The sequence below is a fragment of the Pituophis catenifer genome, unplaced genomic scaffold (genome assembly GCF_029215685.1).
Source record: "Pituophis catenifer annectens isolate HBS135680 unplaced genomic scaffold, rPitCat1.0.hap2 SCAF_3, whole genome shotgun sequence".
Classification (NCBI taxonomy): domain Eukaryota; kingdom Metazoa; phylum Chordata; class Lepidosauria; order Squamata; family Colubridae; genus Pituophis; species Pituophis catenifer.
In genome coordinates, this window is record NW_027256883.1 from 1,305,775 (window position 1) to 1,327,079 (window position 21,305).

Genomic DNA, 21,305 nt, shown 5'->3' on the forward strand with positions numbered 1-21,305 from the left:
GTAAACGGTGAGCAGCGGCGCGCCCTGTCCGTTTCCGGCTGCGCCTGGCGATTGGAGGAGTCGGCTGTTTGTCTCGCAGGCTCACGCGTCGCCGTGCGTGGTGCTATTGACGGGGGGGGGTCGGGCGTGAGAGGGCGACGGGGATTGGCTGAGCGAGCCCGGGGGGGCGTGGCCCGAGGGCGCCCGCCCGCCGCCGCCTGCCTGGGGAAGGAGCCAAACCAAGATGGCGGCGCCTGAGGCGGCCGGACCGGGGCTGACCACCGCGGGCTGAAGCCGCGCTCGAGCCAGAGCATGTCGGGGCCGGACGAGCGGGAGCCCGGCAGCGGGGTGGCGGCGGCCGCGGCGGCCGGCGTGGCGGCCGCGGGGCCGCTGGTGCTGGGGGACGCGGTGGCGGCCGCGGCGGGCCCGGGCCCTGAGGAGCCGGGGGTCCCGCTCGGGGTCGGCGGGGCGGGCGCGGGGGGCGGCGGCGGCGGCGGCGGCCGGCAGGGCCAGCCCGAGCCCGGCGGCGACCGAGACTCCGACGCGCCGCCCAAGAAGCGGCTGAAGCTGCCCGGCGGGGCCGAGGGCGGCGGCGGCAGCGGCGGCGGCGGCGTGAAACTGGAGGAGCGGCTCTACTCGGTGCTGTGCTGCACGGTGTGCCTCGACCTGCCCAAGGCCTCCGTCTACCAGGTGCGGCCCGGCCCTCCCCTCCCTTCCTGGGGTGGGGAGGGGGATTTCCCGCTCCACATTGTGGGGGGGGGCAGTCCCAGAGGGAAGGGGGGGCCAGCTCTTCAACCCCCCCCCCAAAAAAAACAACAGGACTGGAAGGGCTGCTTTTTTCCTGACATACACACACATAAACCCCTCACCTGGGCTGCATGGCTGGGAATGGTGGGCAGGTGAGCCTTTTGGGGAGGGGCCTGTGTAAGGGATTTGAGGGGGGGGGTCTCTGCAGCAAAGCCTGGCATGCAAGTCCCCCCCCCCTGAATTTTAAGAGCCTGAAGGGATACCTGGAAAAGGTGCTTTCCTGCCCTAGAGGAAGGGTCTCCAACCAACCTTAGCAACTTTCAGACTTTCAGACTTGGGGACTTCAACTCCCAGCATTGGGAGTTGAAGTCCCCAAGTCTGAAAGTTGTCAGGTTGGTTGGAGACACCTTCTCTGAGAAATAGCATCCTGTAAGTTGCCCCATACATGAATCTGTATAGATTCTCCGTCATCCAGGTTCCGGTTGTCCCAAAGGTGCTTTTTTTCCCCAAGAGGCAACTGGACTTTCTGTTTTTTTTCTTTGAAGATGTTTCGCTTCTTGTCCAAGAAGCTTCTTCAGCTCTGACTGGATGGTGGGGAATGGAAGGATGTAGGTGACCCTTGAAGACATAGGTAAACCTCCAAGTGGCCTCAAGGTCCCTCTCAAAGGATGCAAATGACCAGCTGTCTGCAAGGAGTATAAACCCTTCCATTCCCCACCCTCCAGTCAAAGCTGAAGAAGCTTCTTGGACAAGAAGCGAAACATCTTCAAAGAAAAAAACAAAGTCCAGTTGCCTCTTGGAAAAGCACTTTGGAGTGCCCTATAGATGGCTTTTTTAAAGAAATAATAGAGCAATTGCAGGAATGAATCTTTCTCTTACCTTTTTCTTGGGGTGGTGGGCTGCAGTCCCGCCTGTGTGATAAAGATAAGTTAAAGGTGTGGTGTGCTGGCTTTTTGAATGGAAAGCAAGGAAAGAGGGAGGATAGGGATACCTTTCTTGGGGTGGGAGGGAGGGGAGGTGGGCAGTAGCCTGTGCTATAAAGGTAAGTGAAGAATGGTGTGTCGTGCCGGCTTTTTGAACAAGAACGCAAGGAAGGTGAGGGTAGGGTTGCTGGGAGATTTAGGATGGAGATGTGTTAAAGGCGTCCCATTTGCCTGGGGTGACTCACTTGTGTTTTTATAGGTGTTGTGTAGACAATATGCTGTCCTTTGCATAAAGGTAGAAAACACATTTTCTAGGTTGTCCCTTGCCCCTCCCACCTCCTCGTCTTCCCCTTTTGTCTGCTCATCAGGTGTGGTTCTTCTTATCGCAACATCTCCCTGTTGGGTCTTTAAGGCCGGCAGGTTTTAGCGTCAGTTTTTGTAACACAGCCCTATAAAGTTTTTTGATTGAGCCTTATTTTGAGATACAGAACTCTGGGGAAAGAAATGGTTCCGAGGGTTTCTTTTTCCTCCTGTTAATATGTAAAATTCCAGGAAGAAGACTTTCCATAGTGAACAAGAATAAGTACTGCATGAGTTGGTCTTTTGTAGTTGGATTTATACATGTTATTATTTTGTCATAAAAATCGACAGGGTTCAAAACCATCCTTTATAATTGGATAGCAGACTTTAGACCATCTACTGCATTTACTGTTCTTAGTAGTCACTGGGGCATTATCTTTTCTGCTTTTTCCTTTTATAATTGTCCATGGGAACATTTTGTATATTGATGTTTCTGCATAAAGATGTATACTGTAACCAGGCACCTTATAGGAAAGTATTGGAGACTGAAGGATGGATGTATAGGAAAGAAAAGAGGAACTTATGAAGCCAGAACATTGATAGGTTGGGTTCACAAAGGTTACTTGTTGGCAAACATTTGTCGAACAGGTATGCTTCTCTCCCCAGTAAGGTGTTCTTAATACTTTGCTGTTAATTTTTTTTAACAACTAGGTGTTCAGATAAAACTGGACTGGAACACAGAAGAGTTTGAACCTTTTCCTCCAAGTCCAATTTATTTCTTTTTCAAAATGTAAATGTTAAGATTTTGGGGTTTGGGACTGAAGTAAGTAATTGCAAAAAAACTGTTACAAAAATGAACGGAGAAGTTAAAGTGGCTTTCTAGTATGAAACGAAGAGAGGCCACAAAAGAAGTATAGACATTGTTTAACATTCAGAATCCATGAAGGGGGCAAGCAAGTATTTTTACAATTCATAGTAAATCTCCTGACTTAAAAAAAGCATATTTTAGATTTTCCAAGCTATCGGATGAATCAAGGTGGTGGTATCGGGTAGATAGTCGTTTTTGTCTCTGTTCTGGCATGAAAGAATGTTCTGCAAGGTAGCATAGGGTTATCGGTCAAGCTGCATCCCCTTCTTATTCTTCCAGAGAGTTCTTTTGAGTAGTCTTTTTTGTTTTTGTTTTCAGCTTGAGTGGAGCACTAAAGTCCTTGTGTGTCCAATCACACTTGGCCAATAAAGAATTCTATCCTATTTCTCTTTCCAGTTCCTGTGATCATTTTAGGTCAAAGAAGCCCAAAAAAGAGGCTCTTTGGACAAGGCAGCCAAGCAAACAAGCCAACAGTTAAATGGACTTTTGTCCAGTTATGCTTTAACGATTCCTTTCCTGGGAGAGGGAAGAATGGCCATCTGTTTTCTCTTCCTCCTCAGTTCCAGCTCTAAATGCTTGTTTATATGTAATTGATATATAACGGGGACTGAATTCATCCAAGTTGTGTGACCGTGTAAAATAGTGGCGTATAATCTGTGTTGGTTAAATCTCTATATGGGAAGGTCATGACCATGGTTATGTGGCCCCTGAAATCTCCATGGTATTTTCTGTCTGTGGCATAGAATTGTGCCATCATAAAATGATAGTGAAGTACACAGATAATTAAACTCTGGGCTAATGAAATTATTTGTAGTAGTAAAACCCCTGCACTTGGAATTTGGTGATGGTTGCCCTCTTGCCTAAAATCACCTATAGTAGAAGAAGTCTAACCCCCAGAATTCCCCAGCCAGCCATGCTTGAAGCATCTTAAAAGTTGCCAAGTTTGGAGAGTCCTGCTCTAAAGTAACAGGCTTAACAGGTCTATATCAGAGCTTCATGAATGTGCATGCTTCTACCTTCTCTGCTATTTTCAGGTGCGAGGTCTTGTCCCCATAGAAGTCAACCAGGATTGGAGTGCCAAACAATAGATCCTGCGTCCCCTTTTCTTTTTCTTTGTCTGGATATCAGGAGCCTAACAAACCTAGTTAGTGTGGCCAGTAAGGAGATGTGGCATATTTGTGGCAGCGAGGCTTGTAGTTTTCACTTGTGTTTTTTTTTTCCTGGAGATGCCAATTATTCTATTGATAAAAAAATGCTTTGAGCTATTTTGGAAAGCCATTGTACGTCTTCGTTATAGGGGGAGAGATGGTTGGAGGCAGGGGGCAGCCTGTTTTTTGGGGAAGGAGTTGTGGCTATTTTCCTGCTTCTGGCTCCTAATTTTCAACCCACAGAACTGGTCCTTGGAGCCCTGGAGTTCTACCTATTGCTGCTAAATGCCACGCCTTCCCTCATGATGATGGCGAATGGGAGGACATAACCTGGCTTGGCACGGAGTGGGGTATTTACCTCTTAAACGTGTCTTTTTGGGTCTCCCACCAGCTCAAATCTGGGATCCTGCTGGCATCACAAGTGGCTCTGCCATGCAGGCAACTAGATGGGAGGTCTTAATGGTAAAGTTGGGTTCTAGGGACCAGATGGCAATGCTGGTCATGTGGCACACCCCCTGCAACAGGACACTTTCTCTGTCTAAGCTCCTTGGCATGATCCTGGGGTTGGCAAGGTGGGGTTTCTGAGGCTGATTGTTCTCTAGGACCTTGGTTTGCCTAAGAATTCATGTAACTCTGGATCTACCCTATGACATCCAGTGTCCAGTGCATATTTGGAGGTCATACACTAGTTTTTGTTTGTTTTCTCTTGATCCAAGGCTTTAGAGACGTTAACGTCTGCCCCTTGTCATGGTCACATTGTGACTGCTTATAGGGCAGAAGTCTCCAAACTTGGCAACTTGTGGACTTCAACTTCCAGAATTCCTCAGCCAGCATAGCTCCACAGGGAGGAAGGGCCCATTTGATTGAGCTGCCTGTAGGCTTTTAATGGAACTCTATGGTTTCCAGGGACATGGTGGCTCAGTGGCTAAGATGCAGTGATTTGAATCCCTAGTGCCGTGTAACGGGGTGAGCTCCCATTCCTTGTCCCAGCTTCTGCCAACCTAGCATTTTGAAAGCCCGGGAAAAATGCAAGTAGAAAAATAGGGACCACCTTTGGTGGGAAGGTAACAGCGTTTTGTGCACCTTTGGCGTTAAGTCATGCCAGCCACATGACAACGGAGATGTCTTTGGACAGCGCTGGCTCCTTGGCTTTGAAATGGAGGTGAGCACCACCCCCTAGAGTCAGGAACAGCTAGCACATATGTGCGAGGGGAACCTTTACCTCTTTACCTATGGTTTCCAGGGGGTTGCATGGAGAGTTTTTAGAATGGATGGCAGGCAAAGTTTGCCAAGGCCTTAACCATCTGCTGAAATAGTAGCTTTGCTTTGGATACGATTGTACCTTTCACTGACTTTCCCATCAGAATAATGACCTGGTGAAAGATCCCTTTAGACCCTTCTTGCAAAGATTAGAGAGGGGGTTTAGTTTTCTGCAGAGCTCCAGAGAACAAAGCAAACCGAAGGATGCCTAAAGCACCAGTGGCACAGGATAAACCTAATCAATAACAGATAAGACCCTTCACTCTGATCTCTGCTGTGGCAATAAGGCAAAATAAGAGCCTTGATAGTACAGTGGTTTAGTGCACCCTGTCATTAACACAGCTGCCTGCAATTTCTGCTGGTTCGAATCTCTCCAAGGCTCAAGGTTGACTCAGCCTTCCATCCTTTCTAAGGTAGGTGAAATGAGGACCCAGTTTGTGGGGGCAATAAGCTGACTTTGTATAAAATATACAAAAGTATGAAGGCTATTGCTTAACGCATTGTAAGCCGCCCTGAGTATCCAGAGAAGGGCGACATATAAATCGAATTAAAAAAAAATAAAAAAAAATATCACTATTTCTCCAGATTTTTCTGTGAATAAATTGTGGTCCAGTGCAATGGTGGGTTCCTCCCAGTTTGGCCCGGTTCTCCCGAGCCGGTAGCGGTGACGATATGACGTCACCGAACCAGTTCTGCCCCCACCCACCCACCCCACGTTATTCTTACCTTTTATTTGGCCCCACCCCCAATCTATTGCTGCCTCCTGAGTCCCAGCTGATAGCTAGAGGGAAAAAAACTGTTTAAACTCTTGCCCTGGGCTTCAAAGGGCCGCCCTACAGCTGATCAGTGTTAAAAGAAAACAAATGAGTAGACCAGTGCCTGCAAAAAAACAAATGGGTAAATCGGTATAGCTCTGCAAGCAGTTAAAAGCCTGGTAGACCAGTACCTCTGCTAAATCCTAAATAATTGTCACATGACCATCAAGCCATGCCCACAAAATAAGCCACGCCCACAGAATCGATAGTAAAAAAAAAAAAATAGAACCCACCCCTGGTCCAATGACACTCTTCAAAGTGGACAAAGATGGGCAGGAAGATCATCTCGGGGGCCACCTTGAGGGACTTTCCAGACAGGGCTTGACACCTGCTGGGCAGGTGACCTGATGGTTCTGGCTCCATCCTGTAACATTATTTGGGGTGCATTTTGTGAGGCTTGAGGGAGCTTCCTGATTGATGAAGGCCTGGGGGGGGGGAAGAGGGTATGTAACCCCTTCTTTGCAAGTAGTGGCGAGGCACCCTTTTCTCAAGCCATTGCTTAACCCAGGTATACTGGAGAATTGTTCATCGCTCTCTAACCTCCCCTTTTGGTTAGTTAGGCTGCTATTGGAGACAACCTTGGAGGAACACTTAATCCGATTCTGTATGAAGATGGAATTGATGGTGCATTGATTTTTAGCTATCTCTTCAGAGATTGTTACCTTCAGTAGCCATGCAAATATGCCTTTTCAGCCACTCATTCCCCCACCCCTTCTGCAAAAGCGTACCCCCGATACATAATTCACCCCTTCCTTTCTGGCTTTTAGGAAGCCAGTGAAAACCTACTTATTCCACCAAGCCAAGGGTTGTGAGTTTGGACTTCCTTTTATTATTGTTAATGTTGTTATTCAGGACTTCCGATTCCACAGGAGTATTTCCAGTTGCTGTTTTTAACTGATTGTATAGTTTTAATCTCAAATGTACTGGAGGATTGTACATTACTTGGAGTCGCAGACTGGAGCCACTTAATTCACCCAATAAATAATTGCTGTAATTATTTAAAGTACTCACTGCTTTCCTCATTGGGACTCGGAAGTTATTTTTCGGAACTTTAATAAAGTTAGTTGATCTTGGTTTAAAATCTGTAGAACTGAAGAAGTAAGAGTGATATTCTCTTTAACTAGGAATAGAAAGTTGAACAGAACAAGGGCTGGTATAAATTGAGCCATTGTTCTACTTGTTGTTTTTGCTACTCAAGAAATAGGATAAGTATGATCAGGAAAAGCCTTGGTGGAAAAGACTTTTTCTGGCTGTTGGTCACTAAGAATATGGAGCTATAGCACAACAGGATGTCAGGTGACTTCTGCTTTTTTCTGTGGCTACAATATTTCTCAAAGCTACAAAAAGGGCATAGTGCATTTTTCTTGTTATCAAGAAATATGGCTGCCCCTTTGGAAATAATTGTTAAATAAACATGGAAAAGAAGACTATTCTGTATCCAGGCGGAAGAGACCCACCATAAGTCTCTCTGGATCTTAACAACTTGCGATATTTCCTTATCTCTGAAAACATCCTGGGCAGAAAATAGCAGAAACCTGACCTCTTCCTCTCTGTCTCTGTGGTATTAAAACACTAGAGCTTGATAAAATCTAGTTTTATGAATAATTCTTAATCTGAAACTTCAGGGATCTAGAAAACTTGATTTGCAACATCGTTGAAACAATTTGATTCTGGAATCCCTCTGGAAAATGGCTGATCTCGAGTCCAGTATGTTCTGGCTCCTCGTAACCTCCTGTAGGCAGTGACAAGCAGTTAATTTGGTGAGTCTGGCTGTGTAACAGAATAACAGTTGGAAGGGACCTTGGAGGTCCCAACCCCCTGCCCAAGGCAGAAGACCCTATCCCAGTTCAGACAAATGACTGTCCAATCTCTTCTTAAAAATCTCCAGTGATGGGGAACCCATTGAGGACCCAGTTCATGGGGGCAATAAGTTGACTTTGTATAAATATACAAAAGTATGAAGGCTATTGCTTAACGCATTGTAAGCTGCCCTGAGTCTCCAGAGAAGGGCGGCATATAAATCAAATTTAAAAAAACAAACAAACCCACAACTTCCAGAGGCAAGCCATTCCACTGATTAATTGTTCTAAATGTCAGGAAATTCTTCCTTATATCTAGGTTGGATCTCCTCTTGGTAAGTTTTTTTCCATCGTTTCTTGTCCTGCCTTCAGATGCTTGTAGTGCCAACCCTTTCTTTTTAGCAACTATTTCATTAATTGGACAAACTCCCCTGAAGTGATAGCTGGGTGAACAAATATTCCATATAACAAGAAGCTGGCAATGATTATACTGAGCTACGCTTTTGAGGTTTGAAAACCGCCCACAAGAAATTTATCTACTTATTTTTTCCAGGGGGTTTCAACATCTGTTGGCAATAATGGCCAGGACCTTCCTCTGCGGTGTCCTTCGTATCTTGGGTGGAGGTGAAGTTGTTTGAAAGTCACAAAGAAGGAAAAGAGTGTGATAATTGGGTAAAGAGGGAGTTCTCTTACTGAGCTGGGAGCTATCGGAGTACAGATAACAAGGCATTTAAAACAGCAGCTGCTTTGATTGTAGAATTTGGGGGAGTTTCAGTAGAAATGAGTTTCCTTGGAGTTGCAGTCAGTTATTTTTTTAAGAACACTGACCTACAATGAAAAGGATTATATCTTTATTATGCAACTGTGATTTAAAAGAAGCAGTAGTGCAGTACAGGTAATCCTTGACTTAACAACCAAAACTGAGCCCAAAATGTATATTATGCTAAGTGAGACATTTGTTAAATGATTTTTGCCCCATTTTACAGCCTTTCCTGCCACTGTTGTTAAATGAATCACTGCAATTGTTAAGTTAGTTTTTTTTTTTTTAATTTGATTTATATGCCGCCCTTCTCCGGAGACTCAGGGCGGCTTACAAGGCGTTAAGCAATAGCCTTCATACTTTTGTATATTTATACAAAGTCAGCTTATTGCCCCCACAAACTGGGTCCTAAATTAGTGGCATGGTTGTTAAGTGAATCTGGCTTCCTCATTAACTTTTCTTGTCAGAAGGTCACAAAAGGGGATCACATGACCCAGGGATACGGCAGCCGTCATAAATATGAACCAGTGGTCAAGCATCTGAATTTTCATCACATGACCACGGGGATGCTGCAACAGTCATAAATGTGGAAAATGGTCATAAGTCTCTTTTTCAGTGCCGTTGTAATTTTGAAGAGCCACTAAATGAACTGTTGTAAGTCAAGGACTGCCTGTAATATAAGGAGAGGAATGGCTGGCTGGCCAAAAGCCTTGAATGCTATAAGCATCCAGGAAAGGCTGTCCTTTCTAAAGAGCTGGGAATCGTAAATAGCCTTGTAGCAGATGGAAATCAAGATGGTGATCAAGATGTTAGACTCGGAAGTTGAAAATCTTTCCGGAGGGATGAATCTCTTCCATGACGCCAGTCCAACTCCCTGCTCAAGCAGGAGACCCTGTACCATTTCAGACAAGTGGCTCTGTCCTGTCTCTTCTCCAAAACCTCCGGCGATGGAGCACCCACAACTTCTGAAGCTAACTTCTGTTCCACCAGTTAATTGTCCTCACTGTCAGGAAGTTTCCCCTTAATTCCAGGTTGCTTCTCTCCTTGATTGGTTTCCACCCATTGCTTCTTGTCCTGCCCTCAGGTGCTTTGGAAAATAAATTGACCCCCTTCTCTTTGTAGCAGCCCCTCAAATACTGGAAGACTGCTATCATGTCCCCTTTAGTCCTTCTTTTCTCTAGACTAGCCATCTAGTCGAGATGAGAGCCGAGGTGGCGCAGTGGTTAGAGTGCAGTACTACAGCTTCTTCAGCTGACTGCTAGATCAGCGGATCAAATCTCACTGGCTCAAGGTTGACTCAACCTTCCATCCTTCCGAGGTGGGCAAAATGAGGACCCAGATTGTTGGGGGCAATATGCTATTTAGTATACTGTCTTGGGTGTAAGCCGCCCAGAGTCCTCGGAGAGTGGGCAGCATAGAAATATGACTAGTAGTAATAATAGCCAGTTGTAAACTTGGGTAGGGAGCATTTACAATATTAATATAGTCTATACCAGGGTGGGCAACGGTGGCCCCTTTACCACCTATGGACCTCAGCTCCCAGAATTCCTGAGCCAGCCATGCATGCCTGGCTAAGCAATTCTGGGAGCTGAAGTGCACTGGGTGTAAAGGGGCCATCATTGCCCACCCCAAGTCTATACTCCTCTTTCAGCAAAAATGTACAACTCAGACTATACCATTGGAAGAGTCTGAAACCAGACTGAAACAAAAGTGAGAGGATGACTATGGTAGAAAAAAAACCCAAGTTCAAATAGTGTTTTTTGAATGTGCCTTTATTTTATTCTCCCATGGTGTGTAATGGTGTGACATACCTGGAATCACTGCAGGGATCCATGCGTGTGCAACTCTGGCCTGGAAATGGATGCCGTGATGGTGGAGAGGCCAGGCTGTTCTCTTCCTCTCGTAACTAACTGTGGTCCCCCAAATGCTTCTTTTCAGTCTGGGGTTCCGATAGGGCAGGGGTCAGCAATCCACAACTCTGGAGCCACATGTGGCTCTTTCATCCCTCTGCTGTGGCTCCCTGTTGCTTAAAATATGCATCACAACTGCCAATGTGCGACACCCACCGACCCAACCCAATGGATAATCCAAGAAAAGAAAAGTTTCAGAAGAAAACCGAATCTTTAATTCAACTATATATGCTAGTTTTGTGGTTGCTCAGGAAATAGTCAGGCACGGGAAGAATTTTGTGGCTCCCGGTGTTTTCTTTTCTGTGGGAAACGGGTCCAAATGACTTTCTGAGTGTTTAAGGTTGCCGGCCCCTGCTATAGGGCTCCCCTGAATTGCACAGTACGAGGCACAAAAATGCCTTTGCATTGCCCCCTTTGTCTCAGTAGAGTCTCCTGCTAGAGTTGGGGGTTGGACTAGAAGACCTCCAAGGTCCTTTCCACCTTGGTGATTCCGTTATCCACTTAGTGGCTAAAAGTTTAAATCAATAAATTATTGGAGGTTTTTGAGAAGAAATTGAACAATCGTTTGTCTGAAATAGTACAGTATATTCAGCAGGGGCTTGGACAAGAAGACCTCTATAGACTCTTCCAACTCTGTTATTTCCTGCCCTTTTGTGTCAGAGATTTTAACTGCAGTGGGCAAAGACCACTCCCTGGCTTTCTACCTGAATATGATCAACTGGCCCGGAAGCTCCGGGTGGCCCCCGACCTCCGCTCTTTCCACCGCGACCTGAAAACGTGGCTGTTTCGTTTGGCCGGCCTGATGGGGTTTTAATTTTGGACTGATGGGGTTTTAATTTTAATTTAATTTTAACTTGTTAGTCTTAATTGTACTTTTAATTGTTTAATTATGAGATTTGGATTTTATTTTTTAACTTTTTATTAGATGTTTCTTAACTGTTGTGAGCCGCCCTGAGTCCGGCTGGAGATAGGGCGGCATATAAATATCATCATCATCATCATCATCATCATCATCATCAATAATAATAATAATAATAATAATAATAATAATTGTTCTGCTTTTCTATACCATGAAGGTGTGAAGCTCTGTGTATTTGGCATTTAGAATTAGAATAAACCAGGAAAGCTGGCTTCCTGTTTCTCGGGAAGACTTTCAAAGGGTTGGGTATGTCTGCTAGATGCCATGGGGCACAGTCCTTTCAAGGCCACAGGCCTGCCTGGGTATTTTAAACATTGCAGAAAGAGTCGGTGCCACAGGAATTTGGACCTACTAGTTGCTGTTTCTCATCTGAAAGCACATGAGGCATAGAAAACCTGTGTGTATGTGTGTGTGTGTGTGCATTCTTGGTACAGCACAACAGTAGCAAAGGAAGGGCTTGTCTAATTATGTGTGGACTAAACAAACATGCCATTTTGTGCCCGGAGGAGAGAATTTCTGCATTATCAATGTTAGCTTCAACTGGTCGACAGGTGGGTCAGCTCTTCTCAACATGCTGCCCTTTTAGGTACATGAAGACTAGAATACCCAGAATTCCTGGCTCCTTTGGATTGACACCTGGGAGCAAAGGAGGGCAGCCTTTTTCAGGTTAGGCTGCAGCTGTGCTTCCTGTCCAGCCAGAAGGCTAAGGGGGTCTTTTGTTGGTAGAATGGCCTTAGAAGATAAGGGACTGACTGGATCAGGCCAAGGGCCATTGGAGTCTGCCATTTTGTTTCTCCCAGTGGCCAACCAGATACTTCCACAGGGCTGCAAGAAGAAGAGGGAGAGGGAAGATCTCCTGTGGCTGTTTGGAAGCTGCTCCTTGAACTGTTATTTCTCCAGTACGCCTTTAAAGTTGTCCAAAAGAATGGGGCTTTCACTCTCCCCAAGAGGAGCTGCGGAGGCTGCCTTTATTGAAGAGAATGCCATGGACAAGGTCTGGGGGCAAGCCTTCTCGGTGATGGCCACTCTCCTTCTCCTGAGGAAGAGCCTGCCGACCATATCCGGTCCTCCTTCACCTTTTTGGCTTCCCCAAGGCTTGGACTTCAACTCCCATCATCCCTGGCTGGCTCAGAACTTCTGGAAGTTGAAGTCCACGGAGTATAAAGAGACTGTTTGGAGGATGGGGAAGTTTCGGCTACCCCCCCCCCCCCAGGGCTGGCACTGATCGATGGAGGAGTTCTTGAATGTCGAATCACTTCAACATTCTTCAGCCCACTTCTCTGAAATGGTATAGGGTCTTCTTGAGCAGAATGGAGCAGGCCCCTTCCAACTCTGTTCTGATTGATGGATTAATTACTCAACATCTTATTTTTCCTGAGATCAATTATGAACTCACTAAAATGAAAATGAGAACTCTGTTTCTTATTTTCCCCCCTTAAGAAAACAACCTTTTTATTCCTACTCTTTCTTTTCTGTTTTTAACCAGTTAGTTAGTTGGTTTTAACTGTTCTGTCCGACTCTTGGTTCTTTCAGTTGTTGGGTGTTCATCTTTGTATCAGCTTTGATGGTATCAAGCCAGCCTGTTCGTTGCTTGCCCCTTCTTCTTGTTCCACTAACCATTCCTAGCCTCATTGCCTTGTCCAATGAATTTGCATGCATAACATGGATCAAAGTAAATCAGACGTGGTCTTATGATTTTACCTTCTAATGATATGTCTGGTTTTATCCAATTTAACACCTCCCTCTTGGTTGTTCTGGCTGTCCATGGTATACGTAGTAATTTACACCAGCACCCCAGTTCAAAGGCATAAATTCTTCTTCAATCAGCCATTCTTAATGTCCAACTCTCACACCCAGACATCATTACAAGGAAGACTGTTGCTCTAACTAGCCTGCTTTTGTATTTATTTATTTATTCTATATTTTTAAACAGTTAGTAATCCTTAAAAGTACAGGTCAAAGCTTTTGGGAAATCCATGCATGTCATGTTGATGGGGGCAACTCCATTTGCCCATTGACACTTTTCTCCTGCCTAGCTACAGGCAGCTCCGTTCGTATCACATGTCCAGTAAAGCTGGAGGCTTCCCCTCCCCCTAATCATATGCTCATGACTTTGTATTTATTTAAACAGCAGGATACAAGTGATTTTGGCTGCTCTTGAAAAGCTGAACAGGAGCAGCCTTGGTTGATGCTTAAATGGAAGGCCCAGACGGGGAAGTTGGGAAAGCATTGTAGAAGAAGACATTAGTAAAACCAGTTCAGTATTGTCCACCAGAAGACTACCTGGATGTATCCATGAAGTCAGGAGTTGGGCTTGATTCAAAAGGTTATAGATAAGTCTTTGAAGGTGGAACATTGAGATTCCCCTGAGTAATTTGCTGGCTCCACATTCCAGGGTTTTAATTAATTTTCACCTGTTGAGTCACAATAACTCAAAGATTGGATGCCTTTCCTTGACAGCCGATTTCCCTAACTTGAAAGCGATCCGTGTTTTCATAGTATAAGGGCCTCAAAACAATCTTCCACCATCATCTTACACCTGGTGTAAAAAAAACTGCAAAAAAAAAAAACCTCTCCACCTTCCTCAGTTCCCGGAGAGGCCTCAGAGTTGATCCAGTGCTGCTCTGGGGCCCTTTTTTTGGAAAGCCCAGGTTCTGACCTTGAGTTGACATGGGCTCTGGGTTTAAAGCAGGAACGTTGAATGTGATTGTGGTCTGTAAAATGCCTACGCAGAGGTGGGCAGAATTCTGAATTGGTTTCTCTGTTCATGCTATTTCTTACTGGAAGAGGCACCATCTTCTTTTTGTAATCGTATGCAGAGATGCCATGAGGCCATTATTGAACAAATACAGCTTTAAAATGCCAGCGCCTGAGTGGTCCTTGATGCTCCCTGAGCTTGGTGGTTTTCTTGCAGACGCTTCATGACCCAAACTAGGGAATATCATCAATGCTAGCGCTGATTCATTGCTAATTCAGCAATGAAACATCTGCAAGAAAACCACCTAGCTCAGAGACCCCCAAGGACCCCTCATGTCAACCCTGAGCTACAAAGATTCTCCTTTATCAATGCCAGCACCTGCCTGAGAATCCTGCGGAGGGCAGGGCTGAGCCTGTTGAAGGTAGCTAAAAGGGCAGGCAGGTATGCTTCCGTGCTGCCTGTTGGAGAAGGCCTCTGAAGTTCTGCTTTCCCTTTTCCCCCACAGTGTACAAACGGTCACTTGATGTGTGCAGGATGCTTCATCCACCTGTTGGCAGATGCCCGGCTGAAGGAGGAGCAGGCTACCTGTCCCAACTGTCGCTGCGAGATCAGCAAGAGCCTTTGCTGCCGAAACCTGGCGGTGGAAAAAGCCGTGAGCGAACTTCCCTCAGAGTGTGGCTTCTGCATGAGGCAGTTCCCTCGCTCTCTTCTGGAGAGACACCAGAAAGAAGAATGTCAGGACAGGTAAATGGCACGGGTTGCTTTTTTACAATGGTGCAAAAAAGAAAAAGAAAAGAGAGAGAGAGAATTAAAGGCAAAACTACTAGAGCTGCCTTTGGCACTCTGTGATGGTGGAAAAATGCAGCTCCTGGGATCCCCAGCCAGCCTGTGGGGGGTGACCCTGTCCCTTGGGATTCTGGGAAAGTGGAGCTCCACGCTTTTAAGAGAGCCTTTCGCCTTGACTGCCTGGAATAATAGGTAGATCCTGGAGTGCTGGTGGCAGGGACATCTGTGCCAAGGGAGGTGTTCAGAGGGGAATTGTAGGATGGGTTGCCTGATGTGATGTGTTAAATTCTGAGAGGATGGAGCATAATTAAAATAAAAACCTTCCCATATTATGCTCTTAATACAGGGGTCTCCAAATAGGGCAACTTTAAGACTTGTGAACTTCAACTCCAAGAATTGCTCAGTCAGCCGTGGTTGAAGTCCAAAAGTCTTAAAAGTTGCCATGGCTGAGGAATTCTGGGAGTTGAAGTCCAAAAATCTTGCCATGTTTGGAGGCTCCTGTTCTAATAGAACCTTACTTGATTATATAAATAAGGGGAGCAGCCTTGGGCTAATCCAATGTTTCTTGCAAGTTTCTGCTAATTACACTAGTGAATGTGTCAACTGTTAGTCTTGAACTCATTAGAAAAGGATTTGAAAATCTTACTCTTGTAATACCATATGAAGGATCTATAAAGAAAGGCTGAAGTTGGGCAGCTCTTTGCTGATGGTTCTTTTAAATGTGGAACATAAAAGCTTTCTATAAGTAGTTTTAGTTGATCCTGGAGGCCACCCATTGAAACTGACAACAGGTTTAGGACAGACGAGAGAGATCGGCTTCATATCATTTATACCCGATTGAAAGGAGAAAGCGCATGTAGGAACGTAGTGATCCTGGATTTAGAGGCTTCTACGAATAAAATCAGATTCATTCTCTTCCACAGTTCAACCCTGAGCGACAAATTCTCTCTTTTCTTGGTACATTCTATTTAGTTTAAATGAATGTTGGGCTCTGATCCGTGGTAGGATCAGACGGCCTGGTCATTTCTTTCATGGAACAAATCGTCTCCCGGGCAAACCATGAAGCCTCTGTGCCTCCGAGCGTTGCCCTGTCCCGTTCTGGCCCACTACGGTCTCCATCGTGCGGCCTTTTCTTCCCGCTCATCGCAGGCCTGCCCCGCTTTCCATCTGCAGGGTGACTCAGTGCAAGTACAAGCGGATCGGGTGCCCGTGGCAGGGCCCTTACCACGAACTCACGGTCCACGAAGCGGAGTGCACCCACCCCACCAAGACAGGGAACGAGCTAATGGAGATTCTGGATGAAATGGACCAAACGCATAAAAGGGAAATGCAGCTCTACAACAGCATCTTCGGCCTGCTCAGCTTCGAGAAGATCGGTTACACAGGTAATGATTGGGGCCGTCCAGGACTGACGGGGGTGACTCTCCTGCTTTTGTTTTTCTCCTCGCCTCTCATTTTGGTGGTATCTGTTGATTAACTTATTTCTCTTACCTAACATGCAGAGACTTTGCTGGCCAGACAGGGCTGCTACCCCAAATGTTGATTCCTGGAGATTTCCCTCTGGTTGACTTGAGAATCCAAGTTTAAGGAAGGCCCGTGGCTTAATGGCACAACATTAAAGGCCTGGGTGGGAGGGAGCTGTGGAGGTGGGGGGTAGGGATTGCCAAATTCTGTGTGTCCAATTGGGGCCGCTTGAGGAGAACCACAGGGGGCTCTGAGGTGTTCCTCCTTCTGCTGATTACGCCCCTGCAGCCCTGGTGACATGGGGAAGAAGGACCGTTCCTAAGTGCAGGTAAGATGTGGCAGTCGGAGACGGCCGACAGACTCAAAAAAATAATAATACAGATTTACGATGAAAATCAACGTGGGTTCTGCTCCTTTCTCTACTTCTGTGCCTACTAAACATTGAGTCTTCTCTCGTTTGGAATTCTGCTGTTTTTAATAGCGTGTATCCGATGAGCTTTATGCAAAAGCCCTTCCTTTTGGGGTGAAATGTCTCAGTGTTTCTAGCTTCCGTGTCGTTCAGTCGGGTGAGTGTCCTTTTGGTTGCTGTAGGCATTCTGAAAGTTTGCAGTGGCTTGTCATTTCCTGGTATGAAAAATGCTTCTGGTTTTCATGACCTCATCCACAAAGCTCCCAGCCTCTGCATGTGTTCAGTGTCAGAAATGTACATATGCCAGGTGGGGAAGGAAAGCAATGTCGGTTTAGCCGGGTGGATCAAAATTGCCTTCGCAGGTAAGCTTGGGACTCTCTTTCTCCGAATCTCCAAGGAGGCTCAAAGCAGGTTCCGCAGAATTGCATGGAAAAGGCTCTATTAATGGCTGTGGGGTTTCTTGAGGAAAATAGATGCTGAAATCTCCTTTCCTTTCCTATAAATATTCACGTTTTCTACAGAAAGAGTCTCCTTGGATATAATCCGCTCTCGGAACCAACCAAGGCTGGAGCCTCAGAGAACACACCGGAGTGTGTTTCTTAGCCAAGTTAAAGGTGCTTAGAGCTTAAAAAGAAACAAAATGGAGTCCAGGGGAACTCTGGCTGTGAAGAAAGGTGACCAGCTCTCTCTCTCTGCTGAAACCTACTTGATCCTAGAGCTGGAACTGTTTGGGGGGGGAGGGGGGAAGCGATCCAAGGAGGAGATCCTAGTGCTGCCAGATTTGGACTCCCTAAGGCAATGGCTCTCCTGCAGAGCCCAGCAGCGCCCTAGGGGTAGCGCTGAGGGGCCGGGGGTTGGTGGAGCGGGGTGCAGCCTGCCCAGGTTGAAAGTCGGAAGCAGGGAGGTGGCGATCCCCCCTCGGGATGTTCTCGAACCCCTGTGCCCCTCTGCCTGTGAGAGAAGAGAGGCGCAGACCCTCCTCTGCTTAGGAAAGAGACGGCCTCTAGCCGGCCAGGTGGTGCTTTAACACGGAGAGAACGAAAGTGCTGATTGTGTGGCTTGAATAACTCCATCGCCTCCTTTGTCCAGGTTTTGCTGCCGTGCCCTCCTAACCGTCCTCTGGAAACACCGACGAAGCCAAACTTGCCCTCAGAGGTGCCCCGTCCCTGAGTTTGTGCTGGGAGAACTCCATTGGTTTGGGACACCAAAGACTTTTAAAAATTACCGGGCCAACAATCTTGATATAAACTTGAATCGCCCAAAACACTCGGTGGACCCTCGAGGGTTTTAACAGACTTGATACTGGACTGGGCTAAACCATTTTTTTGGGGTGGGGTGGGGGGTGTCTAAAACGTGAATCTTCGAAATGGTTCGGTGTACTGTTCTTTGTCTTCATGTATCCCACCCCAGGTGGTTCTGCCCTGTTTTTTAAAACAAAAAACTGGAAGTTTCTTCTCCAGCCACCTAGTTCGGTTTTGCATTTTGGATGATGCCTAACTGTGCCTTCTCATCTGTGTATTGTGAATGGTAATAAAATAAAGGTGCCATCTTCCCTGACTTGTCTGATTTGGTTTTTATGCATCACCTCACTTGGTCTGGGACCCGTAAGGGCTCCAGGGCCATCTGCCTTGTTGCCTTGGGGAGCCATCCCCTTGGCTGCTCTTCTTCGGTTGCCCAAGAAATCTCACATGGATACTGGAAGAGGCCTTCAAGCTGCTGTCCAGGAAGGCCTGGCCTTGGCTGTGACGTCACGGGGCACGGCAAAAGTGTTGGCGGTTGGTGGCTGCGGAGGATGGCTGCCTAGGCAGCCCTGCGGCTGCAGCCACTTTGATGCAAAGAGCCGGATGAGGCCGGAAGACAGAAGAGGCCCCCCGCGACGAGAGCTTCTGCCCCTTTGGAGAAAGGAGGGTGGCGGCCATCCTGCAACTAGACCTCACCTGTCCCCGAGTCTCGGGTTGGCTTCTTGTCATGTGGCCAAGGGAGTTCTTCCGTGGCAGAAGCCCCGTGGCTGCAGATGGGCGGCTTCCTTCCTTTTCCGTGGTTGGATTGACCATCTCCGAGCTTCCCCGTTGCTTCTCTCTCTTCCCCAGTCTTGAGCCACGATGAAACTGTGTTGTTGTGGTTTTTGCTGTGATAAAATGTATTGATTTTTATCTGCTTTTCTCCTCCTCCTCCCCCCCACCCCCTCGAGCCAAATTGCTTCTGCCCCTCCCTAGCTCTGAATGGCTACCCTCACCCTTGTCTCCTGTCCGAGAAGGCCACGCGCAGTAGCTACAGGTAACTTGAGCTTTGTTTCTTCCTGCTTCCGGTTTCTCTCGTGTAATTGTGCTTTTCCTTTTTTTTTTTGTCTTTTCTGTCTCTCTTCCCTCCCCCCACCCCCCAACGCCCTTCCTTCTCGCTGTCTTGCAGAGGTCCAGTTTCGGCCGTACCGGACCGATGACTTCATCACTCGCCTTTACTACGAAACGCCCAGGTTTACGGTGCTGAACCAGACGTGGGTCTTGAAGGCCCGGGTGAACGACTCGGAGCGCAACCCCAACCTGTCGTGTAAGCGCACCCTCTCTTTCCAGCTCATCCTCAAGAGCAAGGTCAGCTCGCCCATGGAGTGCTCCTTCCTGCTGCTCAAGGGACCTTACGACGACGTGAAAATCAACCCGGTCATCTATCACTTCGTCTTCTCCAACGAGAACAACGAGACGGAATACATGCCGCTCCCCATCATAGACTCTGTGGAATGTAACAAACTCCTGGCCGCCAAGAACATCAACCTGCGTCTCTTTATATTCCAGATACAGAAGTAAGCATATAAGCTAACCTGGGAGAGTGACCGAGAGAGAGCGAGAGAGAGAGGGGAAACAGAGCACGCACCACTGAACCAGAGTTACCTCGTATGGCTGCCTTGGCCCCGTTCCAATTCCACAATTATCCGATTATTTTAACAAAAAGAGGACGTTTTTGCATGTGGGGTAGGCGACAGTAGTCGCTGCCTTCTTTGACTCTCCCCGTTTGTGCCCCCCCTTCCCCCCCCAAAAAAAGGCAACCGGGGAGTTAGCTTGATGCAGGGTACTGAGGAGGCCTGAAAAGGGGGGGGGGGGTCTCGAGGGGATCTACCAGTCAATACATTGTGAAAAGGCCGCATCTGTGTCATGGTTGTGTGTGATCTCCATGATGGGGTGTCCCTATTGATGGGGGGGGGCACCTCCTGTCCGTCCATCCTGGCAGGGTGTCCTTTGACCCAAGTATTACGTAGCATCTGGAAATGCTGGGCAGATCTTGTTGCATCGGGGGAAAAAAGGGGTTCGTGGGGGGGATTCTGCAGTTAGATAGCTTCGGGGACTTCTAGGAACAGAGGGGGGGAGGTGAGAAGAGGGGGGTGTTGCCAGCCAGCCTCTACTTGGAGTGCATGCCACATGGCCAGAATGCCAGGCTCTGCCGAGTGGTGCTTCATGGTGAGAACGAGCAGCAGAGCACCCCAAATGTCCATGAATGTATCGGTCCAGAAGGTTCTCCTTGCTGGCCTCCCCCTCGCCCCTCCCCAGCTTTTTTCACTGTGGCTGAGCTGGTGACTGTTTCACATCAAGTCAGTTTTCTGGGAGGGCAACGAGAGAGATAGAGAGAGAGGCCTCCTCAACGGTTGCTCCCTTCTGGCAGGAAGCAGCCCCCTCCAAGTGGCTTGAATTGCACTTCAGAAAAGCACCCAGAGACCCCCTTCCGGTGGTTTCCTGACGCTGTCCTCTTGTTTAGCAACCCCAGCCCAACAACCCCTCCCTGGGCTAAGAAGTGGCATCGAACCGACCCAAATCAGTTCTTCTCGGAATGCAGGGTGATTTCTTTTGTCCGTTTTTGGGGAGCTTTCCCAGTATTTTGAGCAACCCGTGTGCAAAATGAGTTCACAGGCTCTTCTAGTAATTATGCAATTTTACAGTGTGATTTTGTGTACCTTTAAAGAAGAAGAAGAAGAAGTATATATAAATATATATATATATATATAGCAAGTTTATGGATGAGGATAGTGGGAGACATTCACCAAATTTCAGTGAGATCTACAGGGATATTTGCTTCTTGCTCTTAAAAGCCTATTTTAACGTGGGAACCGGTGGTGGATGGCCGTCTAGTATGTATCATGAGAAATACGTTGATTGTGCTGTCAATCTTCTTTCTTTTCCTTCCAAACCCTTAACCTGGCATACCCACCTCACGTTTTGTTTTGTTTTAAAGGAAGCTTGCGACCACAGTTAACCCTTAGTACGAACTAATTGGATCAGGTATGTTTTACAGACATGTGAACCGTGTCCGGCGGGCACTTTCCTCCCTGCAGCTGGTAAAGAATTAACAGCATATGGTTTCTCTTCTCACCGTTCCTCTTCCCCCTTTCTCCTCCTAACTCCTGGCCACAATCCGATTTTAGAAAAGCCCACAACAGCCTTTGAATCCTGGGCAACTCACGGTTATGTAACCGGCCCTGTCCGCGGCTAGGCTGGCTCTTTTTGTTGGTTGGTTGGTTGGTTTTCGCAAAAGCT

The 21,305-nt window shown here is 47.1% G+C and overlaps 1 protein-coding gene across 1 annotated transcript; it reads left to right on the plus strand.

Moving 5' to 3' along the window:
* The first annotated feature begins 484 nt into the window (after window positions 1–484).
* On the plus strand, window positions 485–20,049 carry ZFTRAF1 (zinc finger TRAF-type containing 1). Its single transcript, XM_070940222.1, has 4 exons — window positions 485–669; window positions 14,632–14,870; window positions 16,086–16,297; window positions 19,195–20,049. The coding sequence occupies exons 2-4, from the start codon at window positions 14,650–14,652 to the stop codon at window positions 19,584–19,586; spliced, it is 825 nt and encodes a 274-aa protein (XP_070796323.1). The 5' UTR covers window positions 485–669; window positions 14,632–14,649; the 3' UTR covers window positions 19,587–20,049.
* Window positions 20,050–21,305: the final 1,256 nt, after the last annotated feature.